This window comes from Strigops habroptila, chromosome 23, assembly GCF_004027225.2.
Source record: "Strigops habroptila isolate Jane chromosome 23, bStrHab1.2.pri, whole genome shotgun sequence".
NCBI classification, from domain to species: Eukaryota; Metazoa; Chordata; class Aves; order Psittaciformes; family Psittacidae; genus Strigops; species Strigops habroptila.
Genome location: NC_044299.2, coordinates 1,660,706 through 1,683,087, shown reverse-complemented (window position 1 = coordinate 1,683,087; position 22,382 = coordinate 1,660,706). Strand labels below are relative to the sequence as shown.

At 43.1% G+C, this 22,382-nt stretch overlaps 2 protein-coding genes across 8 annotated transcripts in view; both read right to left on the bottom strand.

The window, feature by feature from the left end:
• Positions 1-545: 545 nt before the first annotated feature.
• Positions 546-15,743, bottom strand: LOC115618739 (cyclic AMP-dependent transcription factor ATF-1-like). Of its 3 annotated transcripts, none has more exons than XR_003994844.1 (8): positions 10,431-10,547; positions 8,558-8,686; positions 6,575-6,675; positions 5,196-5,326; positions 4,187-4,366; positions 3,933-4,092; positions 1,509-3,525; positions 546-1,331 (listed from the first exon to the last, which is right to left on the bottom strand). XR_003994844.1 is itself a non-coding variant. In XM_030510601.1 (8 exons), the coding sequence occupies exons 2-8, from the start codon at positions 10,539-10,541 to the stop codon at positions 3,381-3,383; spliced, it is 957 nt and encodes a 318-aa protein (XP_030366461.1). In that variant the 5' UTR covers positions 10,542-10,547; positions 15,527-15,743; the 3' UTR covers positions 546-3,380. The 3 variants fall into 3 exon arrangements, 2 of the variants coding, with proteins under 2 accessions (XP_030366461.1, XP_030366463.1); XM_030510601.1 differs by adding an exon at positions 15,527-15,743 and having other exon boundaries at positions 546-3,525; XM_030510603.1 differs by having other exon boundaries at positions 546-3,525; positions 10,475-10,560.
• Positions 15,744-17,486: 1,743 nt separating this feature from the next.
• The window catches only part of DIP2B (disco interacting protein 2 homolog B), a 66,347-nt gene continuing 61,451 nt past the window's right edge, over positions 17,487-22,382 (bottom strand). For 4 of the 5 annotated variants that reach the window (XM_030510676.1, XM_030510680.1, XM_030510679.1 and 1 more), the window contains 3 exons: positions 22,146-22,323; positions 21,735-21,858; positions 18,319-21,262 (listed from right to left, as the gene is read on the bottom strand). In XM_030510676.1, the coding sequence (XP_030366536.1) occupies positions 21,010-21,262; positions 21,735-21,858; positions 22,146-22,323 (555 nt within the window). In that variant the 3' untranslated portion in view covers positions 18,319-21,009. Of the gene's footprint in view, positions 21,263-21,734; positions 21,859-22,145; positions 22,324-22,382 lie in introns of all 5 variants that reach the window. The other variant, XM_030510674.1, reaches the window with a different exon arrangement.

Here is a 22,382-nt window from a genome sequence, read left to right as displayed (position 1 = left end):
ACATACACTGGTTTCCAAGTTACGTTTGCACTTGTATTACTGGGTTTTTTCCTGCCTCTGATGTCCATACTAACAGTAGAAGGAACGATAACAGCCTTCACCCTGATAATGAAATTGAATCTAGAAATGTTACCAAACCAACTGATAAGACTTTTTTCTCACCCTTTTTCTATGCTTTTCTAGCTATCAAAACGTAAGTATTAGTGATTACTACCACGAATTTTGTAGATAGCAGATACCCCCTCTGCTGGGTGAATGCTGGCAGAGCAGAACTGTGTTTAAGGGTGGCTCAGCTGAAAACTAAACAGGGGAAAAAAAACCTGCAAGAAGACAAAAGGTTTCTCCACTAATGATTTTTAGCGATTACTAAAATGTATGCACAAGTAACTTAGTATTGTGACTGCTGAATGACCCAGCTCTGCGTGCTGTTCCATAGCCTAAATATTCTTGGCCACTGAAAGACCTGATGCCACCCAGTGCATGCACACTTGCTCAGAACCGCTGCAGTGCTACGCTCACGAAAAATCAATCAGGAACATCAGGAGTAGATTTTGGCGACTTTATTTATCAAGGTCAAAATTTGCAACCATCTAATTGTTTCAACAAGTATTTACAATTCATATAAAGCATGTAATGTACTTCTGTTTGGAAATAACCAGCAGAACGGTAGTAGGTTCTATCTCTCTTACTCTCAGGATACAGATTTTACTCTCTTACAATCTAGATTGTGAAGTAAATCCAACGTAAGTACTTCGTGATAAGTGACGACTCGAAGAGCAAACTCATGTTACTGTTTAATATTTCGATGATGAAAAATAAGCTGCTCTTTCCAAAACACTTACTTGAAGAGGATAAAAATGTACTAACATGATGTCTGGCAGCACGACATGTTTTACTTGCTGAATACAGAAAGAATGGGCCACCATTTTGTTACAGTCTTAACACTTGATAACTTTTTTTTTAATTATTCTTGTTATTCTGTATTACAAAAGAAGGTAAAGGAACAACAGCACACAGTGAGGATCACAACCCATACAGAGGAGTTCCCAAATTAGTTGCAGTACTGTAGGTCAAACCCTCTTCAACATACGCCAAGTAGCGCACAAAGACCTGATGGGGGACAGAGCGAGAAGGTCCAATTCCCGGAGGTGCCAAGCACGTTTCATGGCTTCATTCTTCCTGAAATCCCACGAACAGAACCAGGAGGCACCGAACACCTCCTTTGGAGCAGTTGCCTACAAACATTTCCACCCTGCTCACTATTTCTGATGTGCAAGGAAAGCGCTCTCTTTTGACATGATCGCAAACAGAAATGGATTCTCCAGTTTGGCCTAAAGGAAACGTCCGTAACAATCCTATGGTTACAAACTTCAGAGGAAAAGGTATTTTTATAGCTCACTAACACCATGATTGTGGAATGCTGTCTTCCTCATACCACCTGCAAAGAGCTCTGCTTGCTAAGAAGTCCATTAATTCAAAGATGAGTAAAATAAAACATACTGACTGACCGTATGAGAAGCAGTAGACAGCTGGGGAGTGAGTAGACCTCTTGATTTCATTCAGCTCGGAGCCAGCACAACACACACACACGGAGCTCTAACACCTTTTGAATAGCATAGTCCATAGTGCAATTCCCACTGACATAACTGGAAGCAGGATTCAATCCTAACTATGGAAAATAGTGTAGTTATTATTCATGCAATAAGCACTGCATACACATGTTTCTATTTCACAGGATCACAGGAGGGTGGAGGTGGGACAGCACCTCGGGAGGTCACTGGCTCCCACCCCCCGCTCGAGCCGGCGGCCCAGGACCTCGTCCAGGCGGCTTTTGGGTATCTCCAAGAATGGAGATTCCACACCCAAAAGACTCCTGATCATGTCAAACATTTAACTGCCACCTGAAACAGATTAAAATCAGACAAACTAGAATCTCTGATAGCGACCAGATCGAATGTGCAGATATCAGCAGCTGTGGGAATACAAGCCCTGATCTCTTTTTTTCTCTTTTTTTCCCAATATTCTCTAGGATCCATGGTTTTTTTTTTTGCAAGTTGCCTACAGACATACAAAATTAATTCAAATATCTCCTACACCAAAGAGGATCTCATTTGATTTCGTACTATCCATAAAAATATATGCTTGAAAATCTGCTTCTTCACAAAATATTTCATTTGTTTACTAAAATGAAATATAGAAACTGTCAAAATACGTATATAAACTCAATTTCAGAATTTGTAAAGATCCTAATTTAGCTACAAAATATACCAACCATCTACCTGTTTTCAATAGAGTATTTGCTTACAAAGATACCATTACTTTGCAAAATATCACCTACCTTACAAAATCAGTCTGGAAATGTTGCACTACTTTCAGCATATAAACCATATATTAGAACCTCAGTAACCCTTTGGTATATATCTTCCATTTTTGTGTTTTAGCATTCTTCTTCTATTTGGTTTCAATGTTCCAAAGCACAGTAGAGCCTCCAGACAGAAGAAGCAACGCGTGTTCTGTTGTATTTACAGGCAGCACACGGTTTGTTTCTCAATTCTAGATGTTTCTCATGCCCAGCAACTAAGAGCAACCTGTTGCGAAATCATTCTTCAGAAGCTTTTCTTCACCAGTACTCGTTCTACCACACTGTACTAGAAAATAACTGGACGTGTTGAATTCTCTTAGGAAAGCCAACCCCTTAGTTCATGCGCCTCAGACACTGTCAGGACTCGGCCTCTCGCCGCTTTCTGCAGATCCTTCCCAAATTTGATAAACACAGCAAACGTTGAAAAGAAAAACCCCAACTTTTTAAACTGTCAGCTGAGAAAGAGTAAACATAATTTATACGTCTGGCAAAGTATGAGCTTCTTTTTAGCATCTGCACCTGTAAAGAACAACTTACAGGTTAAACCCAAAATATTTACATACAAAGAACTGAAAGAAAAAGTAAGAATTGAAAAAAAAAAAAAAGAGTAAGAAATCAAAACATATACTGGTTACAAATGTTACTAAGAATGTCAACTATGGCAAGGATTCCACGTCATCCACGTTTTAACTGTAACCAAATATTGCCTCTGTTACAAGAGGTATGTGAAGAAATTCTAATCACCTGCCTTGTAAAACCTGACTGTCCTTTACTGTTGATGCAATCTTGACTTTAGAAAGTTTCCAGTTGTGCCAGCAGGAATTTTGGTGAGGTTTTCTTGTTTCCTTTTTTTGTACTTTGTCACCAACATGTTGTAAATAAAATCTATAGAGTCTTTAAGTTGTGAAATCTAGGTAGAAAAGTTTCATTTTTTGACCTTTCATCTAGTTTAAAAAATTCAGTATAAAAAAAAATTCTCCTCTGAAATTTAAACAGTCCAAAGTTTTACCTTCTTTTCTTACACGCTTTTATGACAGTAAAGATCTTTCAAAGTTTTTAACTCTTCAATTAGAGTTTTGTTCTGGTTTTCCAGGACCGCAACTCGATTTTCCAGGCATTTAACATACTCTTTCTTCTTTCTACGGCATTCTCGAGCAGCTTCTCTGGAACACACAAGCAGAAGGAATTGCTGACTTTATATTTGAGATGTTTCTACTTTCTGCGTGTTACGATTCTGACCACTATGAGAAGAGGGAGCTGGCGGTGCCATCGTGAACAGCATGAGCACATGAAAAGTGCATGAGGATAGGTAGAGAGCATGAAATCGGTACCACACGTGGCAGCCAATCTGTGGGGAAAACCCAATTTGTTTTCTCCAAGCTGTGTAAGACAAAACACGTGCATGTTTTGGTCTGAATCTCCTACTTTTCAGTGGAAAATTCACCTTTTCCCAATTTTCAGTGATGGCACAATCAGTAAAGTTAGTTTGCCAGACACACCGTTTGTCCTTTGAAGATGCATTTCAGCACATTAAATAACAAACCACAGCAGCCCATGTGCAATTCCGTACCTGTTCTTCATCAGCCGTATCTCTCGTTTCAACTGTGGATCATCCGTCTTACTTGTCTGTGATGTCAGAGTGACAGGAGATGTCATCACCACAGTCTGGGGAAGGGAGGTGGTGGTTGGGGTGGTGCGGATCTGGTAGGTCTGCATGTCTCCTGAGGCAGCTGTTGTGATAACAGCACAAGACATCAAAATGTGGCAGTGTCAGACTGGCGTGAGCGCTCGCTACATCCCACCGCTTCCAGAAGCTGTACTCACTCTGCACTACCACCTGGTTGCTGGGTACAAGGATCTGTTGACCATCTGATGTCTGTGCGTACTGCAGTATCGTTGTTCCAGGCTGAGCACCACCAGCATTGGCCATCGTCAGTGTCTGCAGACCCTGCACACCATCGGCGCCTGGGCTGGCCAGCTGCAAGCCATTGGCAGCAATGGCAACTTAAAGGAAAAGGAACATGCTCAACAATCTTTGTACAGCGTGAAACACAGAGAAAGGCAGGTCAGCCTCGAGAAGAGAAGGCTCAGAGGAGACCTTCAAACGGTCAAGGGGGCCTACAAGAAAGCTGGAGAGGGACTTTTTACAAGGACATGTAGCAACAGGACAAGGGGGAAGTGGCTTTAACCTGCCAGAGGGGAGATGGAGATGAGCTCTCAGGCAGTTCTTCCCTGTGAGGGTGCTGAGGCGCTGGCACAGGGTGCCCAGAGAAGCTGTGGCTGCCCCATCCCTGGCAGTGTTCAAGGCCAGGTTGGACACAGGGGCTTGGAGCAACCTGCTCTAGTGGAAGGTGTCCCTGCCCGTGGCAGGGGGTCGGAACTGGATGAGCATCCAGCTCAGAGAGCACGGATGGAGAGGAGGTGCTCGAGTTGCCAGAGCCGGCTGCTGCTTGGTGATAAGATCAAAGGAACAAATTGCTACCTCATTGATAGCACAGGAACAGCATCTGGTGTGGCCTTATGACATATATAACGGTATCTTCACTTATCTTAGGTTTTGGACTAAACCTAACACTAGAACACTGCCATTTATTTCGTAACAACATCCTCTGAATATCTTAATGTGCAAAAATTAAGATAAAGCACTGAGTTTATCTGGAGCCTTCAGATACCAGTCTGTTTCCATTAACAGCACTAACGTTACTGACTGTTAGATAAATAACCAAACCTTTTGAGTTTCATCTTAGTCAAATATATAACAAAAAGAGAATCTGTATTTTGAAGCAAGCTGAATAAAATGTGTCCAGTTAGGCACATATTTTGTGTAACTTACTGTACTGTCCAGTGCTTGTCTGGTAGATGGGTGTGGGAACGGACATAGATGTAACAGTAGAGACACCAGGACTCTCCTCATCTCCTTTTCTGTCACGTGTATCTTCAGAAGAAAGATCCTTCAAAATTTTCCTGTTAAAGAGAAGAGTTTGTCACTTCTAAAACTAGGAAAAAAATACTGCACAGTTACAAACCTGCACCATTTACAGCAGATTTCAGTCACCTCCAGAAAGCTGGGTGCTGAAAACCAGCATTGCAGCTGCATCATGGCACTGGAGGAAAAGCTGCATCAGAGTTTCCACCATAAACCTTTTCCAGGGATATATAACTGGCCTATTGAGAGATTGTTTTCTGATTTACAACTTGATCTTTAATCCTTTCAAGAATAGGCTTTGTGTATCCAATTAAACCCAGTTTGCTCTGTCTGGTGTCAGAATAAACTAAAAAGGGTAGATTACTATGGAGAAGTTTAAAAACTTGATCTTCTGCTCTTTACCCAGTAACTTTACTTTTTCCTGCATTTAATGTAGCTCTTGCACAGCTTCCCACACAACCCATGTCCTGTGTAACAAGTCCCTATGAAAACAGACACATCTCTCTTTAAAAAAGCCACCAAGGGAAGCGTGAATTTTATGTGTCTTACCCCAGGCCAAATAGTGATTTAGTGGCAGTTACATGAAGAGAAAAGCAGAACTGAGAACTCCTGATCCCAAACCTGCAGGGCTAAACAGCTCTCCCTCAGAAGCTCTGCTTACAGCTCCTGTTTTCTTATCCTGAGGATTCAGAATTGCTCTCTTCCCCACCATTTTTGACTGCATGCAAAATAATCAAATCCCTCCGAACTTATTTGTCTTGATACATAGTTCAACAGGAGATTAAACCATCAGAAAGTACTAAGAAGAGCAAATAAAACATTCAAAAACTGAAAAGCAGTGGCAGAAGCAGGATTGGTAATCGCAGACAGGAGCATCAGGTAGGTTCATACAGTGTCTTTTAAGATTTTTAGACATTTATTGTAAGAAACATTAAGCTTTGTGTTAAGTTTCTGCCAATTTTATTATTTGCCAAGCTAGGAGGTGGCATTTGACTACACCTTGATTCAGTAAAATGATACAACAGAGTAAAATTACAGCTGATGAACAATTTTCCCTACAGCACATCATGTTGAAGCCGATCTCCAGTTAGTAAAGTCAAAGTTACGTCATAGCAAACGATAGCTAACATAGCATTCCCCAAACGTTTACTGCATGCAACAGATCCAGTGCATGTTTCAGGAGAAAAACAACAACTTTGGGGTTGACAGAATATATGAAGCTATTGAAAGAAGTTGCTATTTTGGTTTCAAATAAAAGTACAAAATCTATTACCCGTAGTACTTACCGGTAAGAGGGACGACGAGCTAAGATGCCTCGAGCTTTCTGTGAAGAGCCTATGCTATCTGATGAATCCTGAGAATCTTCACTCTCAGACAAAGAAGATACCTAAAAAAACCACATTCCATGTGGTTATCTGGTATAGTGCAGCTGAAATCCCCACATGAGGTTACACGTTGTACTTGTATATGAGCTAAAGCTGCTTGAAAACTACACAACTGCAGCTAATCACAAAAAGAAACTAAAAAAGGGGGATTTCTAGTTTCAGTGTTATCTACTATTTCTAGCAATTAGCAAAGATTGTTATATTGGTAAGGTCCTAATGAAACAAATCCCCTCTCCTCCCCCCAAAAAAGCAAGCTCAAGAAATTCTCCCAAACTATTTATCACATTAAAAGCTGCAAAATGTCCACTATTTGAAAGTAGCTGGTTTAGGTGGATCAAACTGTGGGATTAATCAATCCAGAATGTTTAAACCAGCAGAGTGAAGAAATAGAAATGGTTTCTTATTTCCATAAACATCATACAAGCCGAACTATCTTATCAGCTGATGTGGTCTGAATAGGTGAGTCACTCCCACTCATCAATTTGTCTGAGGAGCTGGCGGGAAAGAACAGCATTTATGTACAGAGACAAGCATATAAAATACTTGAACTCTCTTATGTAGACAGACGAGCAGTGTATTTTGTTGGTCAGAATGTAAGAGTCAACTGCAAAAAATATTTAAGGCAGCAGCATATCAGGGAGTAAAAGTGCAAAGTGTTATCTATCATGTTCTCTTTATTCCGCTGTGTCCCCAGCCAGCTGGCAAGAGGTTTTTTTTATTCTGATGCTCCTTATTAAATACAAGCCAACAAAACATTTATTTGTACTTATCTGTGTGTCAGCAACAAAAAGTCAAGAAGAATGCATAGAGCTCTGGGAAAAGCAATTCTCAGCTGCTGCTACAGAGACAAGAGCAACCTCCTCTCAGCATTTCAAAAAAGCTCTTCGCCTCTTACTTTTTTTTCCACCTTTGAGCAACAAGGTCAAAGTGTTCATAAATTACAGGGGAAAAAAGGGAAAGAATTCAGTCAGTAGGGACCCTGCAACTAGAACACAGTGATAGGAGGGGTGTGAATGGAGACTCAAGGAACCACAACCTACTAAACTAGACGTTTGCCTGTTCTCAGCAAAGTGGAATGTGGTTTCTTTTCCATGCTCTGATGTTACAGGAACAATGACAGCTGAAAATGCATTACAGGTTTACTTTTCATGGTTTATCGCTTTAATGTTGTACGAAGAGATAAGCACAGTACAAAAGGATCAGTGACAAATTAATGCCTTTTAGCACAGCTCTTGCAGACATTTGGCTGAGCAGTGCAGTTACTGCAGTTTAACTCCAATGCTGTGCTGCCCTGAGGGCTCTCTGCAGCCAAGAACTGAATGAAGTAGTAACAGACTCGACTGTGAACTCTCCAAGGCACCTCTCTGAAGTGGCTTGTACAAAAATCACATGGCAAATGAGCAAGAGACACAAGCAGAATCTTAAGTACCACAGAAAGGGAGTTACAGCATACAGGAGGTGAGCAATCAACAGCTCATCCACCATCATTCAGGTCTCCCTTTTCCAAACATATGTTTTAATTCACTGGGTTATTCCACACTCTCCTTATCTGGGTATTAAAACACACTGGTTGCATGTCTGTTAAGAGCACCAACTACAGAGTTGCGGATTTGTTTTGGGGGTTTTTTATGAAGGGAGGCAATGTCAAATAGTTTCATTTCAACTCCAAAGGCAATTTTAGCATCACAAATAATTTCAGGCCTAAACAGATCATTAAGAACAACATATCCCCTAAATTCTGTCACTTGCCTACTCACTGTCTCTTACAGTAGAGCCAGCCAGGCTTCACTGTGGCAGAGCCAGCCAAGGCAGACAAGCCTTTACAAGTCTTTTCATCTACATAAAACAGGATTCTCGGTTATTTAACAGACATTCTGTAGTTACCTGCACTGTTTGCACCTGAGGTGAGTGGATTACAGAAGAGGACTGAGCTGTTTGAATGACTCCCTGGACCTGGACTTGCTCTCCAGGAAGCTGAACAACTGTCAGGGGCGCAGGACCTCTTAGAGACATCTACAACAAAGCAAAGAATCATTAACACAAGCGTTTGTTCCACAGGATTCACGAAGTGTATATACATGTAGGAAAACCAGTGGAGAACATGCATTAGCAGAAGCTCTCTTCAAGTCTAATTAAGTCATAAAGATATCCTTTAAAGATGCATATTTCTGAGATACGTACTGCATACAAAAAAGGTTGAAACAGTTACATGTTTGCCTTAGGGAGGAAATCAAATATGCAGCATTATGTGTAGATGATTAAAATGCTGCAACTTAAATATGTGCAGTTCTAAATGAACCACAACTTGGATAAGCAGGAGTAAAAGTCCCTAGTAAGTAGCCTTAATTCTCACTAAAGTTAATGGGAGTTCAGGGCACTAAAATCTAAATGGAGGTGAAATGACCCACAAAACTAAGGGCTTAGGACAGGTCAGACTAACAACACTACAGTGATGCAGAAGGTAGCCTGAATAATGCACATATTTGGTGTTCTTGGATTTATTTGTTTAAAGGGAGCAGTATGAGGCCATGGTTCAAAGATTTCACACGGAAGAAATCACAAGAGTGAAGTATAGCAAAAGCTGACCCATCTACTTAGAAAGTTCAAGGCACAAGGGCTGTAACTAAAGGAAGATAAAAGGCAACTGGAGGAGATAAGGTGCGCAGGCTCTGGATAAGAAAGAACAAAGAGCAGATTTTCCAAATGAAAACAACAGCATCTGTTCTTTCATGTTTTAAAACTATCAATTTCAATAAATGTTGTGTCTGAGATCTAGGTTTAACTGGCAAAAAGTTAAACGTTACTGCTACCCCTATAGAAAATGCTTCTTACATTCCAGCAGATTTGCATTTCTGATGTTGAACTTTGCACTTAAAAACCGATTCAAGTTAATACATGTCGATACATAAATAAACAACCCTTTTCCTCACCAAATGTCTTCACTACTTTTATTAATCTGGAATATATGAGAAGAGGAAGGGATCATTAAAACTCACACAGCTAACTTTCCATTTAAGATTACTTTTGTACCATACACTGCAAGATTAAGTTTCACATTGGCATCCTTATATAAAAACAGAGCAGAAAAACAGCCTTTAAGCAAACAACAGGATGTTTGCTGGTCTTCTATCCTGTCTTTGCCTCAGGCAGGTATCTAAATTTTGCATCAAAATCCAGATTGCCTCCACAGGGTGACCAGTGGATGAGCTGCAAAGTGTTTTTCAGGGCTAGGAGCAGACTGTGCCTGGACAGAGATGCTCTTTCAGATGCAGAAACCAGAATCATGAGGAATTCAGGTTAAAGCTTTGAAAGTGATGTTACTTTTATGTCAAATTTCCAACTTCATATGATTTATTACATTAAATATATTCATGTTGGGCTAAAATCCAAGTGTTTCCATGGTGCTGAGCACCCAGGATTGCCATTACTACAAAAGGAGCTATAAATACTTTTTCAGAAAGAAATGAAGATCAGATCCTCGATTCATTACTGAGCAGCTCCCCTATGTTGGGTCAACAATGATTTCAAAGGATGTACAATTCATTTTGTACAAGCACAATTCATTTTGGCCTTTTGAATACAAGCCATTTTATTCATTTTGTGTCATCCATCAACAAACAAATCCATTTTTCCCAACTTTCTTTTGTTCTTTCTTCTCTGTGTGTTTCTAGAAGTCAAGAATCACTATAGTTTGTAGTACATAAAAAATGGCTCTTAACTACCTCAAATGTTTGCTGAGATTTGGCCCAGGCTTTACCTGTTGAGCAATATGAGAGAGCTGAGCTGCCTGTAGTGTTGTACCTTGTACAGCTGATGTTTGTGAAGGCGACACTGAACTGTTACTGCTGCTCTTGTGCACCTCTTCCATAATCAACTGCAAGAAAAGCAAGGAGTTAAATTAAGTTCATGAGAAATCCGAACAACAGATCAGTGCCCAACTTCCACTGATGCTTTATAGACTCTCAGTGCATAAAGCTTTTAGTCATATTTGGACATTTTTAATTAGTTCTTTGTCCTTCTATGTCACTGTTAGTGACGGCATTTTTTGTCACTTCCCCTGTGACACCCAGAGCATTTCGTGCCTTCTCCTGGGAGCACGAGGGGAAGGACACGGTGGGTCCTTTCCATGGACTTGCCAAGGCCTCAGAGCAGCACAAACCCCTGACCACCACCTGCATCCAACCCTCTGTCAGCACCGGTGCAGACATCTGCTGTCACATGTATTGACTGAATTTCCTGTTTTCTTCCTAAAAATAAAATCGAGTCATGAGGTTTAGGAAGAAAACCAAGATAAAGCATTGCTACTAAAGACTACCTTGCTCTAAGAAAAAGAGTTCTCCAAAATATTTTATCCAAGCTACCAGCCAAACCTATTTAAAAACATCTGAAGGTGTGCAAACCCAAACCAGGGATTCAAATCAAAGTAGAGAGAACACAGGTTTGAATTTTAAACCCTGCAGAAGTCACTCTGTCTCCATGCAATCCAGTCAGTAACACTTCTGTCATTTCGAAGACTTTATATTTAACTGTTCAACATCTTGGCAACATCCCCCCTCCAATATTGGGGGATTTAGGGATGTAAAACGCATGCTTTGGGCTGGGTGAGTGGGTGGACCAGCCTAGAGCATTAAAAGATGATCGGTGAGTGTTAAACATTTTGTCACAGAAGGTTTGAAACTGTTGAAAGGACAGTTGCTATGAGACTGGAAATTACATTTCTTTCTGTGGAAATGTGAGTCATTGATTTTTCCCTACTGAGATAAACCACAGCTCTTGCAGCCTGACGTCGACTCAGAGGGTAAAAAGTCAATGTACACTAAGACCCGAATTTTGTTCTTGCAATCCTTACTCATCTGAGGAGCCCCACTCCAGTCAGTTACTAAAACAGAACTTTGTGGAGGGAAAACTGATGTTTGGGTGACACATGAAACCGTATCCCTTATGGCATGGAACAAACGTTCTCCAGCATATGATACAGCTTCCCAACATACTTATGTCCATAAACATACACCAGCTTGTCCACAGTTTAACCTGAAGCAGCAAAACGAAGGTTTCACTCTGGAATAAAAGCTCACAGGAGCCAGGCAGTGCTTCAGCTGTTCCCAGCTTCTGGAATCCTTCAGCTTAACCAAAACTATCCCGACTGCTTTGGCTAAGATTATCACATTGCTGCTGGTGCTAATGCAACAGCACATTCCCCTCGGCATGGTCAGGAGCGTGAATCAGAGATGAGGATCCCGCCTGACACCCGGCTCCATGCGGGAGTGGAGCGATGCAATTCCAGCAGTTGCTTTTTTCAGCTGCTCCAGAGCTCACCTGAACATCAGAAAATCTGTCTGGGCTTCTTATTTGTTCATTCATTTGTTAAGGAAAGCAAATGGAGATCTAAAGTAATTCCACAGAATCCCAGACTGGTTTGGGTTAAAGGGACCTTAAAGCTCCTCCAGCTCCAAGCCCTGCCCCGGGCAGGGACACCTTCCACTAGAGCAGGTTGCTCCAAGCCCCTGTGTCCAACCTGGCCTTGAACACTGCCAGGGATGGGGCAGCCACAGCTTCTCTGGGCACCCTGTGCCAGCGCCTCACCACCCTCACAGGGCAGAGCTTCTGCCCCAGAGCTCATCTCAATCTCCCCTCTGGCAGGTTAAAGCCATTCCCCTTGTCCTGTCCCTCCATCCCTTGTCCAAAGCCCCTCTCCAGCTTTCCTGGAGCCCCTTTAGGCACTGGAGCTGCTCTAAGGTCTCCCCTTCAGGAGCCTTCTCTTCTCCAGGCTGCCCCAGCCCAGCTCTCTCAGCCTGTCATTTAAGTATATTGAAGCTAGAAAAAATAAAGAGCAGAATTAACCACAAGCATGAAGAAGAGACACAACTCTGTATCCCCTCTAAGCTGGTTTAGCTTTTTATAAAGGAAAATCTACCTTTTGTATCCCTGCAAAGGGTGACCTGGCAAGTGTCACAAGTAAACAGGGCACTGTCAAACTGAAATCCAGTCAACAGCAAAAATTAACATAAGTTTCCAGTGCTACAGAAATACCGAATTCATTTCTGTAGTGCTAAACCACACACTGTCTTCCCCTCTCTCTTTTACTGTTTTGCTCTGCCTTCTTGCCCCAGGAAAGACTCGAAACACCAGCAAAACAGACTGCAAGAAACAATGAAACCAACAGATATGAAACCACCCAAAATAAACAAACCGGGGGAAAGCACAAAGGTTTTTGCTGCTCTTTCTCTCAGAGGTGTGAAGTCCTCCTTACAGGAATAAAAGGTAAAGCATTTCCCATGATAAATATGATGTTCAAGTTTACTTCATCTTTGCCTCCTCTGTAATATTTGGCTAAATATTAACCCAACATCTATCAATTCAGTGAAACAGTATTAATAAGGTGTTAAGCATTAAGAAGGTTTAGCAAGTGATTGCAACAAGGTGTAAATGACAACTGCATCTCATCCTCCAGCGAGTAAAGGAGGTGCAGGGCACGCTTCGCCCTTGTGTGACTGTCACACAAGAAGACTCAACATGCCTCTACCCTGTTAAAACAACCTGTTTACCCGGAAAACCACGGATTTCCCATTGGAATGGATGCCTGTGAACACCTGGAACAGTGATTACCCTCCACCAGACAGTTCCAGTTAAAAACTTCAACCTGCAAGTTCTCAGGCTTAGAAAAGAAGTACCAAAGATGGAAGTGTATTGGGGTTTCATCATTATATGCCGTTAAAACTACTTCCAACGACAGAACATACGTTTAGCTGAAACCAGCTGCATAGTTTTGGGGTGAAGGAAGAGTTTTCCATGTCACAGAGCACAGGCAGGAGGGAATTCATAAACGCAGCATCCGATGATTTATTAGCCAGGGAATAACTATGGTTCCAATCTGTACGAAAACCACTTAATGATCGGATAGGTAAGGAGGTGCTTTTCAGAATAAAATCAATAATGCCTCCTCACAGCTGCATCTCCAAAGTAGCTCAACTGAAATGAAAGGATTCTGCAAGAGCAGCATTCGGAACTGTGGTGTGAAGGACTCTGAGAATCGCCTCTCTCCAGCCAAAGAAACTTGAAACATTTGAGCTTCAAACATATCTTCCTTTTAAGTAGAAACAGGAACGTCGCATTTCACTGTAGGCAAGTTTAAGTTCATATACACCCTCCTAATACCACGTTCCTCAGTTTGAACCACCACTCAAGGACTGCTAAAGACAAACCTAAATGGCTGAGGAAGATCCATTTAAAAAGAAGACATTCACAAACATGAAGCCCCTGCTCGCCTGTCCTGACTCGTGTGTTTCTGTCACAGATTATCTGTGACAGTGATTGTCTCTAGTCAAATGCACATAAAATGACAAAAAATCACAGACTCCCAGCCTCAGGTGAAGCTTCAAAGCATATTCAGGAGGCAAAGAATAAGCTTATGGGATATAAAAGCTGTACATTAAGGTAAAGAGAAGTGAGCTGTAGTGTGAGAGCACCAAAGGCAGACCCAAAGTCCTGTTTTGCCCTTTTAAATCTAGCAGAGGAAAGGCTTCAATGGTGCTTCAGTGCTGAAATACTGTAAGAGGCAACTGAACTTTGGGGTTCTGGGTTTTTTTTCATGACTTTATCAAGTCAGAAATCAAAGAATACTGGACACAGAATTTTATTCTTAAATGCTAAAAGTCAAACTCTGACACGTACAAATTACAGAAAGCGATTTAAAACATTTGGGGAAATTATACTCAAGTAAGCTGGGGAAACTGGCTTCTTTCATGTCTCAGAATCAGCTTTCTCCACCAGCTACAGCAGTTAAAATCCTATTTATTTGCTTAATTTTGCAATTAAGACACTTGGGGAAAGTTTCTCCATCTGGAAGCCTGACAGAACTCCATTTTCTTCCAGGAATTGGTGAAAGACAGAGGCAAAAGACAGCACGTCCTACCAGTTCATGCCAGAAAGCAAGTGTGGACACCTGAGCCAATGTACCCAGTTAGTGTTTTGGATCTCATTCGCTCCTTAAAACTTTAGGAGCACTTTCCATACGGCTTTCCTTCCACTCACCCCCCGGCCCAGCCTTCTACAGTGCAATGAAGCTTAGTGAGTGTTCCTGTGACGAGCAGCTTCAGAAATAGAAGCCTAAACCAGTATGTAATACATTGACATAAGGGATCTTGGTATCCCTGAAAGGAAAATATCAGTGGGATCATTTGCAAACAGTTTGCATCTAATAGCCTTGAATCAACCCGATATTCGCCGCTTTGAGTGTCGGAAGAGGTGGCTCACGGCAACGGTCCTCGGTTAAAATTAATGGTAAGAGATAACCATTATCTGTTACGGGACCGAGAGCGAGCCGCTCCGTTCTGCACCGCTCGGTCTCGAAGGTCTGTGACCAGGAGACCTCCGCTGCCCTTCACCGAACACCGCGTCTGACAGCTCCGCGCCGGGCCGGTCACCCCCTGCCGTCCCCCGAACCCCCGCGGTCCCAGAGGCTCCTCCGCGGCGCCGACCCATCCCCGAGGCTCGGGGGGAACGGGGCAGCCGGGGCGGAGCGGGGCGAGCAGCCCCAGGCCTCGGGGCGGGGGCCTCGGATCCGGCGCACCGGGCTGGGGCGAGGCGGGGCGGCAGCTCCCTCCCCCGCAGCGGCCGCCGGCGGGAAGGGGCGAGGCGGGCCCCGGCCTGTGGCGGGACTCGGCCGTTCCCTCGCGGCCCGGCGGAGAGCGGGCTGCGGCGGGCGCTGAAGGGAGCGGCGCGGCCTGGCCGGGCCTGCCGTAGGCGCGGGGGGCGGCGGGGCCCGGCGGGGGCGGGGGGCAAAGGGGCGGGCGGGCCGAGGGGGAGGGGGCGGCCTCCCCTGCCCGCCCGCGCCTCGGCGGCGCCCGCTCTTACCTCAGAGTCCCGCCGGGCCCCGCCGGTGGCCGCGCGTGGGGAGAGGAGCCGCCGCCGCCGCGCCCGTCCCCGCCTCAGGAAACCGGCGCCGGCGGCATCGTAAACACGGCGGGCCCGCGCGGGACGCTCGCGGTGGGCGGGCTGCGACCATAGAGTCCCCGCGAAGGCCTCGCCTAGAAATCCCCACCATAGAGTTCCCTCAGCATAGAGCCCCGGAGGCGGAGGCTAGAGCGTCTACTCGCTGCACCGCCTCCGCCCGGCGCTTTCCAGCCACGGATACCATAGAGAGGCGGTGATAGAGCGCAGCTACCGGCCCCGGGAGCGGGAGGACGCCTCTGGCGGTTCGCGCGGGTCTGGGCCTGTCCCGGGAAAACCGGAGCGTTCCCGCTGGATCCGGCCGGGACGCGGCCGCGGGGTCCGCGCTCCCTCCGCAGCAGCCCCGCTGTGGCCGCCCCGGAGCGGCCGCTCGGTCACCTCCAGCAGCTGTATTCCTGAAGGGGAATCCCGGGCATCGCACCGCGGCTGCTCCGGCCTCCGCAAGGGTCAAAGCCGCGAGGGAGCAGCAGCTCCTCCCGGGCGGGTTGCTGGGCCATGAACCGCTAACGGGGCGCGAAGCCCCGCACGGGTTCGGTGTGTCCTGGGAATACGCAACTGGGGGTAGATCTATGGAATCAGAGACTGGAGCGGGGTGGAAGGGGCCCGAATTCCAACCTCCAGCGTGAGGGGAAACCTGCCCCAGGATTTAAAGCATCTTTTGGCTCCTGTCCTCACACAAACTGTAAAAGGATTGTATTATTAGAAAGGGTTTTGATTAAAGCTTTAACGCATTTCTTTTCCTACACAGAACGCTTACACTGTGGCCTTTGCAGTTGTCAACATTTGTTTTCTTCTAATTTTCCTTACCTGAGGTCCCCTCGCTTCTGACACCGTTTACCAAGCACTTAAAGTTAAGCTAAACACAACGCGACTGTGGTTTCTGTTCTTCCACAGCCACCGCTGAAATGCTTCCACAGTCTCCAGGTTTCTCTTCCTGAGGATTATGCAAAGCTTCACCTACACAAAGTGTGTTAAACTTACACGATGCAACATTATGACACCAGAGAAGGTGCCTGGACTGGAGCTGTGACAACTGGAACAAGAATCTTCTGCCATTTGGGGTATCTGATCACTCCTAAATGTATTTATGTAAAGATTTATTGGCTATTTTAATTTACTTGGTTAATATAACAACTCGAAGTTAGTTAACTGTTGGGTTGTTTGTTTTTAAAAAGGTTTTCACAGTATTAAGCAAATAATTTAAAAATACAGGACAGACTCACTGAAAATGAAATGTTTTAAGAAAAACCATGGTAAAATTGCTACTCATCATTGTAAGAAATAACGTGCCCAAGTACAGTCTTACCCAGAAACATTCAATCATTAACAGGTACGGGCACAGACAGTAGCTGGTGTTAGATTATAATAATCACATCCTTAGTGGCACTAAACTGTATCTGGTCGTTTATGAGTATTTAAAATGAGTCTTATAAAACCCCCAAGGTTTTGGACAGCAGAGGTTACCCAGTGCTCAACCTCAAATGTTGCCACATCTTCTACTTTTTCAGCTCAATCCCAAATCCTAACGAGAAACTGAGTCTATTTAATACTACAGTAAAATCTTAACTACAGGTAGGTCCTGCTTAAAACTGCACCTAACTCAGCCTCACCGAGGGGCTCAGGTGTAATTCACATTTCAAGGGTGGAATGGCCACTGGTACGACTCCAGTGCAGCCCCAGCAGTGCAGGCAGCTCAGCTCCTCACAGCCCCATGTCTCAGGCATCTCTAGTTACAAGTGGCATAAAGTATTTTCCACAATACTCACAGGTTTCCCCCTTCACCAGGATAAATTCTAACCCGTGGTTGCTTCCTTAAAATAACAATCCTTGAGAGAAAGAGCAGATGAAGAACTAAGCAAGCAAATCAGGCATCAATATTTATTAACACAAGACAAAGGAAACACAATCAATGCGTTAATGGAACACTGTCCAGCCAGATGTTAAATTTAAAAATGTATAGCTAATCTAATTTTAAATAAATAAAAACTTTATACATAATTACATAATGCTGTAGCCTGAATCTGACAATGGGAGAGAGCTTGACAGAAATGAAAGAAAAATTCCATCTAGGGCTAAAATTTATCTCATTTTTACAACCTTATTTGTAGGACAGTTAGGGTGACACATCTGAATTACATTTATTTAAATCAGAAAGGCAGTGCAAGTTTTAACAAGACAGGACTTGAAGTTACCTGTACCCACATCTTTTGCTTAGGGAATATTCACGAACAGTAAGACATACAAAATACTTCAGTTCAAAGCGTTAAGAATTCCTAGGTTTGTAAGTTTCACTGCAGCTGTTAGCATGGAATTGGATGGGCCATGGCAGGGAATACTTTTGCCTCCTGCAACTGCACAAGCTGCAAAGTCAAACTGGTGTGGAGAGTCTGCTGCTTGGGATTCCAGGCTTGATTCAGCACTTGGGGGGAAAGCACCCAGCTCTGAACCCAAGCACGCAACCCAGTGGCCCTGCCAGTGACTGAGTTTGTTCTCTAAAGCACCACGGCTGCATCTTTTGACAGCTTTGCCCTGACAACCAAATGATCATTTACCAGTTTGGAAGAACAAACTGAGCCCAGCCTCAAAGAGGCTCGCAATGAGAAATAGTTAGCACTTAGTGCTGTACAGTTAGTTACCTCACAGGGATGTTGTAAGGATTAGATAAGATCCTCCTCTACAGAGGAAGAAACAGAAGGAGTGAAATGACCTGTGGAAGGCCTTGTGGTAAGTCATTAGCAGAGCTGGAGTTGGAATGTGTGGTTTCCAGAGCCACAGCTCCATACTTCCTCCTCTCCAGGACACTGCTCTTCACTGTGCCAAACATGGACAAAAGCAAAGTCAAAACTGGCCAGCTGCTGTGTGTCACTTACTGGAGATCAGGAATGGAATGTGCTCTCGGTCAATGGGCAGGACTGTAAACTTGCAGTTCTCCAACACACAGAAATGTAACATGCCAGAATAAAGATTAAGAGCACCCAGTAAACTTGCAAGAGAAATCCCCAAACCATAAGAAGCTATTAATACCTATGCAAATAAAAACAAGGAAAAAAACCCCAAAATAATCCAGTATGTCTTTAAAAAAATGCCATTTTGGAAAGTCACTCTGCCCCATACCGGGAATCTTTGATTGAATTAATACATGCATTTTTTTATATCTGAAATATCATGAGGAAAAATAAAAGACAACCCTAAAACTGTACTTAAAATCCACTTCAATGGGCAAATGATTTGTTGAAACAATTCACCAAACGCTTCAGTTTGAGTAAGAAAAAGGTCAAGGCCATCAGAATTTTTTCTGAAACAGGCAACAATGAAGTGAAGCTGCACTGCAAAACACTTTGCTTGCAAGAAAATATAAGGAGTGATGCATAGCATGGAATAACAAGACTTTGCTGGCTAAAAAGGGAGAACCACTTTTGTGCACTTCACACCCTAAGTTGCAGCACCAACTGCACTGGTCACAGAGCCACTTCCCTCACCATGAAAACAGCATCTCCCACGTTGCCTGACCACTGTGGTGGATACAGACATGGTTCAAAGAGGTAAAGTGAAGTGTTTGCAAGGAACTCCGAAGCCTACACTTGCCATAATAACTTCCAGTGTCTGAATTTATTCTCCCACCAAGTATTTTTCAAGAATATAATTTGGAACTTCTTAGGTAAATTGCAACACTCCTGTCTTCAGCAAAGAAGTACCAACGCACCAGGGGTTCTGTTTTGCTTACACATACATTGAGTTCTGCTCCAGCTGCCACAGGATCTTCAGAGTTCAGCCTCTAAACCTATGAAAAACTGCCTACAAACTTTGATTGAGGTAATTTGGAACATTTTAACAAGTTCACTTACACCGTCTACCACTTTTGACTCAAAAAACCCTGTTGCAGTATCTGGTGTCAGCTCTCATTGCTTCCAGAATCTTATTTCCTTAACATACACGGGAATTTAATTGTTCTTAGAAGATTATGAAGTATTAAATGCAAGAAAGGTGATTTTTGAGTCAAAGCTTAAACACCATCTCTCCCTCAGCCCACCGTGCAATTGCTTCCTCACTGTAAGAGCTTACACTGGCTACTCTAAGGCTTCTGTTTCTTGACATTTAGTAATGTGAAAAGTGTTTGAAGGCTGGGATATTAATTTTCACTAAAGTTATTTAACAATATGTTTACCAGAATTGCTCTGTCTCATTTTTGGGCCTCCTCCTGTAAGAAATAAAAATGAGTTCAACTTAAACTCCAGCATCATCTGATTCTTTCTAATGACTGCTTTGAGGAAAACCAGGTTGTTGCCTCCCAGTTCACATTAAAGCCTATTTACAGTATTTCTTGCTCTGCCTATAGGGAACTATGTGGAGCAGTGGTTGAATTGCACAAACACTGAGTTTAACTGTGTCAGTCTAATGGACTTTTTCTTCCCTTCAAACACAAGGTGACACAGAGGATGAGGCAGAGGCTGTCCCTCACGTGCATCATTTCAGTTAAGCGTTTTAGACTTGCACTGCAATTTCAACCAAATTCCATGCTACTGTTTCAATTCAGCCTCTTTTAGAAAGATGTGCCTTGGAATTAAAGGTTTCTACATGCTATGACACACGTCTGGCCAGCAATAAAAGACTACATACTGAAATAAGAAAACTTGTGAAAGGTGTGTGTATCTCACATTAGTTGTCTAACCAAATGTAATTCTGCTAAGGACCACAAAAGTTACTCATCCTTAAAAATTTCTACCTTCAGCTGTCATCATTATCCAAGTTAATTTTCTATCTAAGTGAATTATGTATAATAATATTTACATATTTAAAATATAGGCAAAATTCTTCTTTAAATTCAAGAAATATCTATATGAATAAGTAACTCTTTGATTCCGTAAGTTATTGATTTGGTCATGGCACAATTTTAACCAGGTTGTGTGATCCCATGGAATGAATAGCTACAGTCCAGATGCAAAGGACATTATAGAGTAGGGAACTGCAGAACTCTGATGACCCTTTTCCTAATAGTTTATTATCTTAACTAAATAAACCCTCCCCTTATAGAATCCTAAAACAGTATTAGATAAAAATACAAGTATGTACAACAGATGAAAAAAGTAACACTACTGTAAAGGCCTTAAGGAATTTTGTAGCTCACACACTTGTCAACTTTGCATTTTCTATAAAGCTAATATTGCAGTAAACTGTTACAGAAGTTTTCCATTGTCTACCACATCTCCTTCTGCCCCTTGGTAGTTAATGTGATCTCAACAGCACAGGATGAGATGAAGGGAATGTGGCAGCAATCTCAAACTTGATATCAAGTATTAGTAATTTTCACCAGCTTCAGTTCTCAAGCCACCTCCTGTCATTTAGTGGTCCCACAAAGTTGCCGAACATCACTTCCCCCCCCATACACATCACATGTTATATGCTACATATATGGGATCTAACTGATCAGCTAGGAAGCTGTCACGGAGATGCATTCGTTGTTTCTCTCCTCTGGAATTGATAGGGATAACTCCAGGATCCACTACCACCACCACTCCCACAATTAGGTAATGTTCTTCCAGGACCACGTTTGTGACTAGAGGGACTAAATCCAGGGCTTCCTGTTCACAGCCACACAGCTCCACAACAACCACAAGCAAGTTGGTCCATGTGAATACAGCACTAAAATTTGAAAAGAAAAACAAACAAACAGAAAACCCAGTTATTTTCAAAAAGATCCAACATTCTTTATCCTTAGATGGAGTTTATCACCTGCTTTGGGCTGCATTTCCAAGCCACCTAACTCCAAGATGATCTAGTCCTGACGTGTCAAAGATCAGTTAAATCTACCTCAGTACTACCTAGTGTGACATAAGAACTAAATGCTGCTTTCACCAACTCAAATATAAATGGGTTTTTACACCACAAAGCAGGAAATGATCATTTCTATTTTGAATTAAGGCCTGTGAGAAAACATTGAGTCAGTCAGCCCCAGTATTACTCTTGACCTACAGACAGGAAGCGAGGTTCATGACTTGCTGATGACAAAAATACCTCAATTTGCCTGTTTTTTTTTTATTAAACCCTGTCTTTGCTTGAACATTGCTACATTTCAGCTAGCTTAGGATGAATTCAGTTTTCACGGCTGTTTTACCATTCAGCAATGCTTCTGTGTGTCCGAGATACTGAAGTCTCAATGTCAATTGGATGGTAACGCAGCCCCCTCAGCTCCAAAGTTTCATCCAGTGCTCCAACAACATACAGTGCATCGTGGCGCTCTAGAGAGGAGAGATGGGACATGGAGTGTATGTGTACTATGGAAACAGGAAATGGCAGATAATACATGGAATTCAGATAAATCAAGTGTCTCTTGTATCCAGATGCGTGGATCAAGGCCTGGCTAGATGGGGCTTGGAGCAACCTGGTCTAGTGGAAGGTGTTCCTGCCCGTAGAACTAGATCTTTAAGGTCCCTTCTAACCCAAACCATTCTATGACCAGGACTTCACAGTATGAATGAAAACTCATCATCTTCATTTAAAAGATGCAACTTAATTTGCACCATACCTCCACTGGCAGCTGTGAGCTCTGTGCGACGAACAAACCCAAGGTAGCCGGTCCGAGCCCAAAGTGTCTGAGCAGCATCACCAAAACTCAGACGAGTGTTGAAATGATCAGCTTGAAGGGTTTCATTGTCGTAGATAGTGTAGTAGCCACTGGCTGTGTGTGGACTATTGACCCAAATCTGTACAGGGAGTGGAAAACCAGTCAGATCTACACACTACAAACCCAGAGCATCATTGA

Coding starts and splice junctions, on each gene's coding strand:
- LOC115618739 (XM_030510601.1), bottom strand. CDS start 10,541: ATGGAAGAGGTGCACAAGAGCAGCAGTAACAGTTCAGTGTCGCCTTCA. Junction 5,327..6,574: donor GCTCGTCGTCCCTCTTACCG/GTAAGTACTACG, acceptor TCTCTTTAACAG/GAAAATTTTGAAGGATCTTT. Junction 3,526..3,932: donor ATACGGCTGATGAAGAACAG/GTACGGAATTGC, acceptor TGTGTGTTCCAG/AGAAGCTGCTCGAGAATGCC.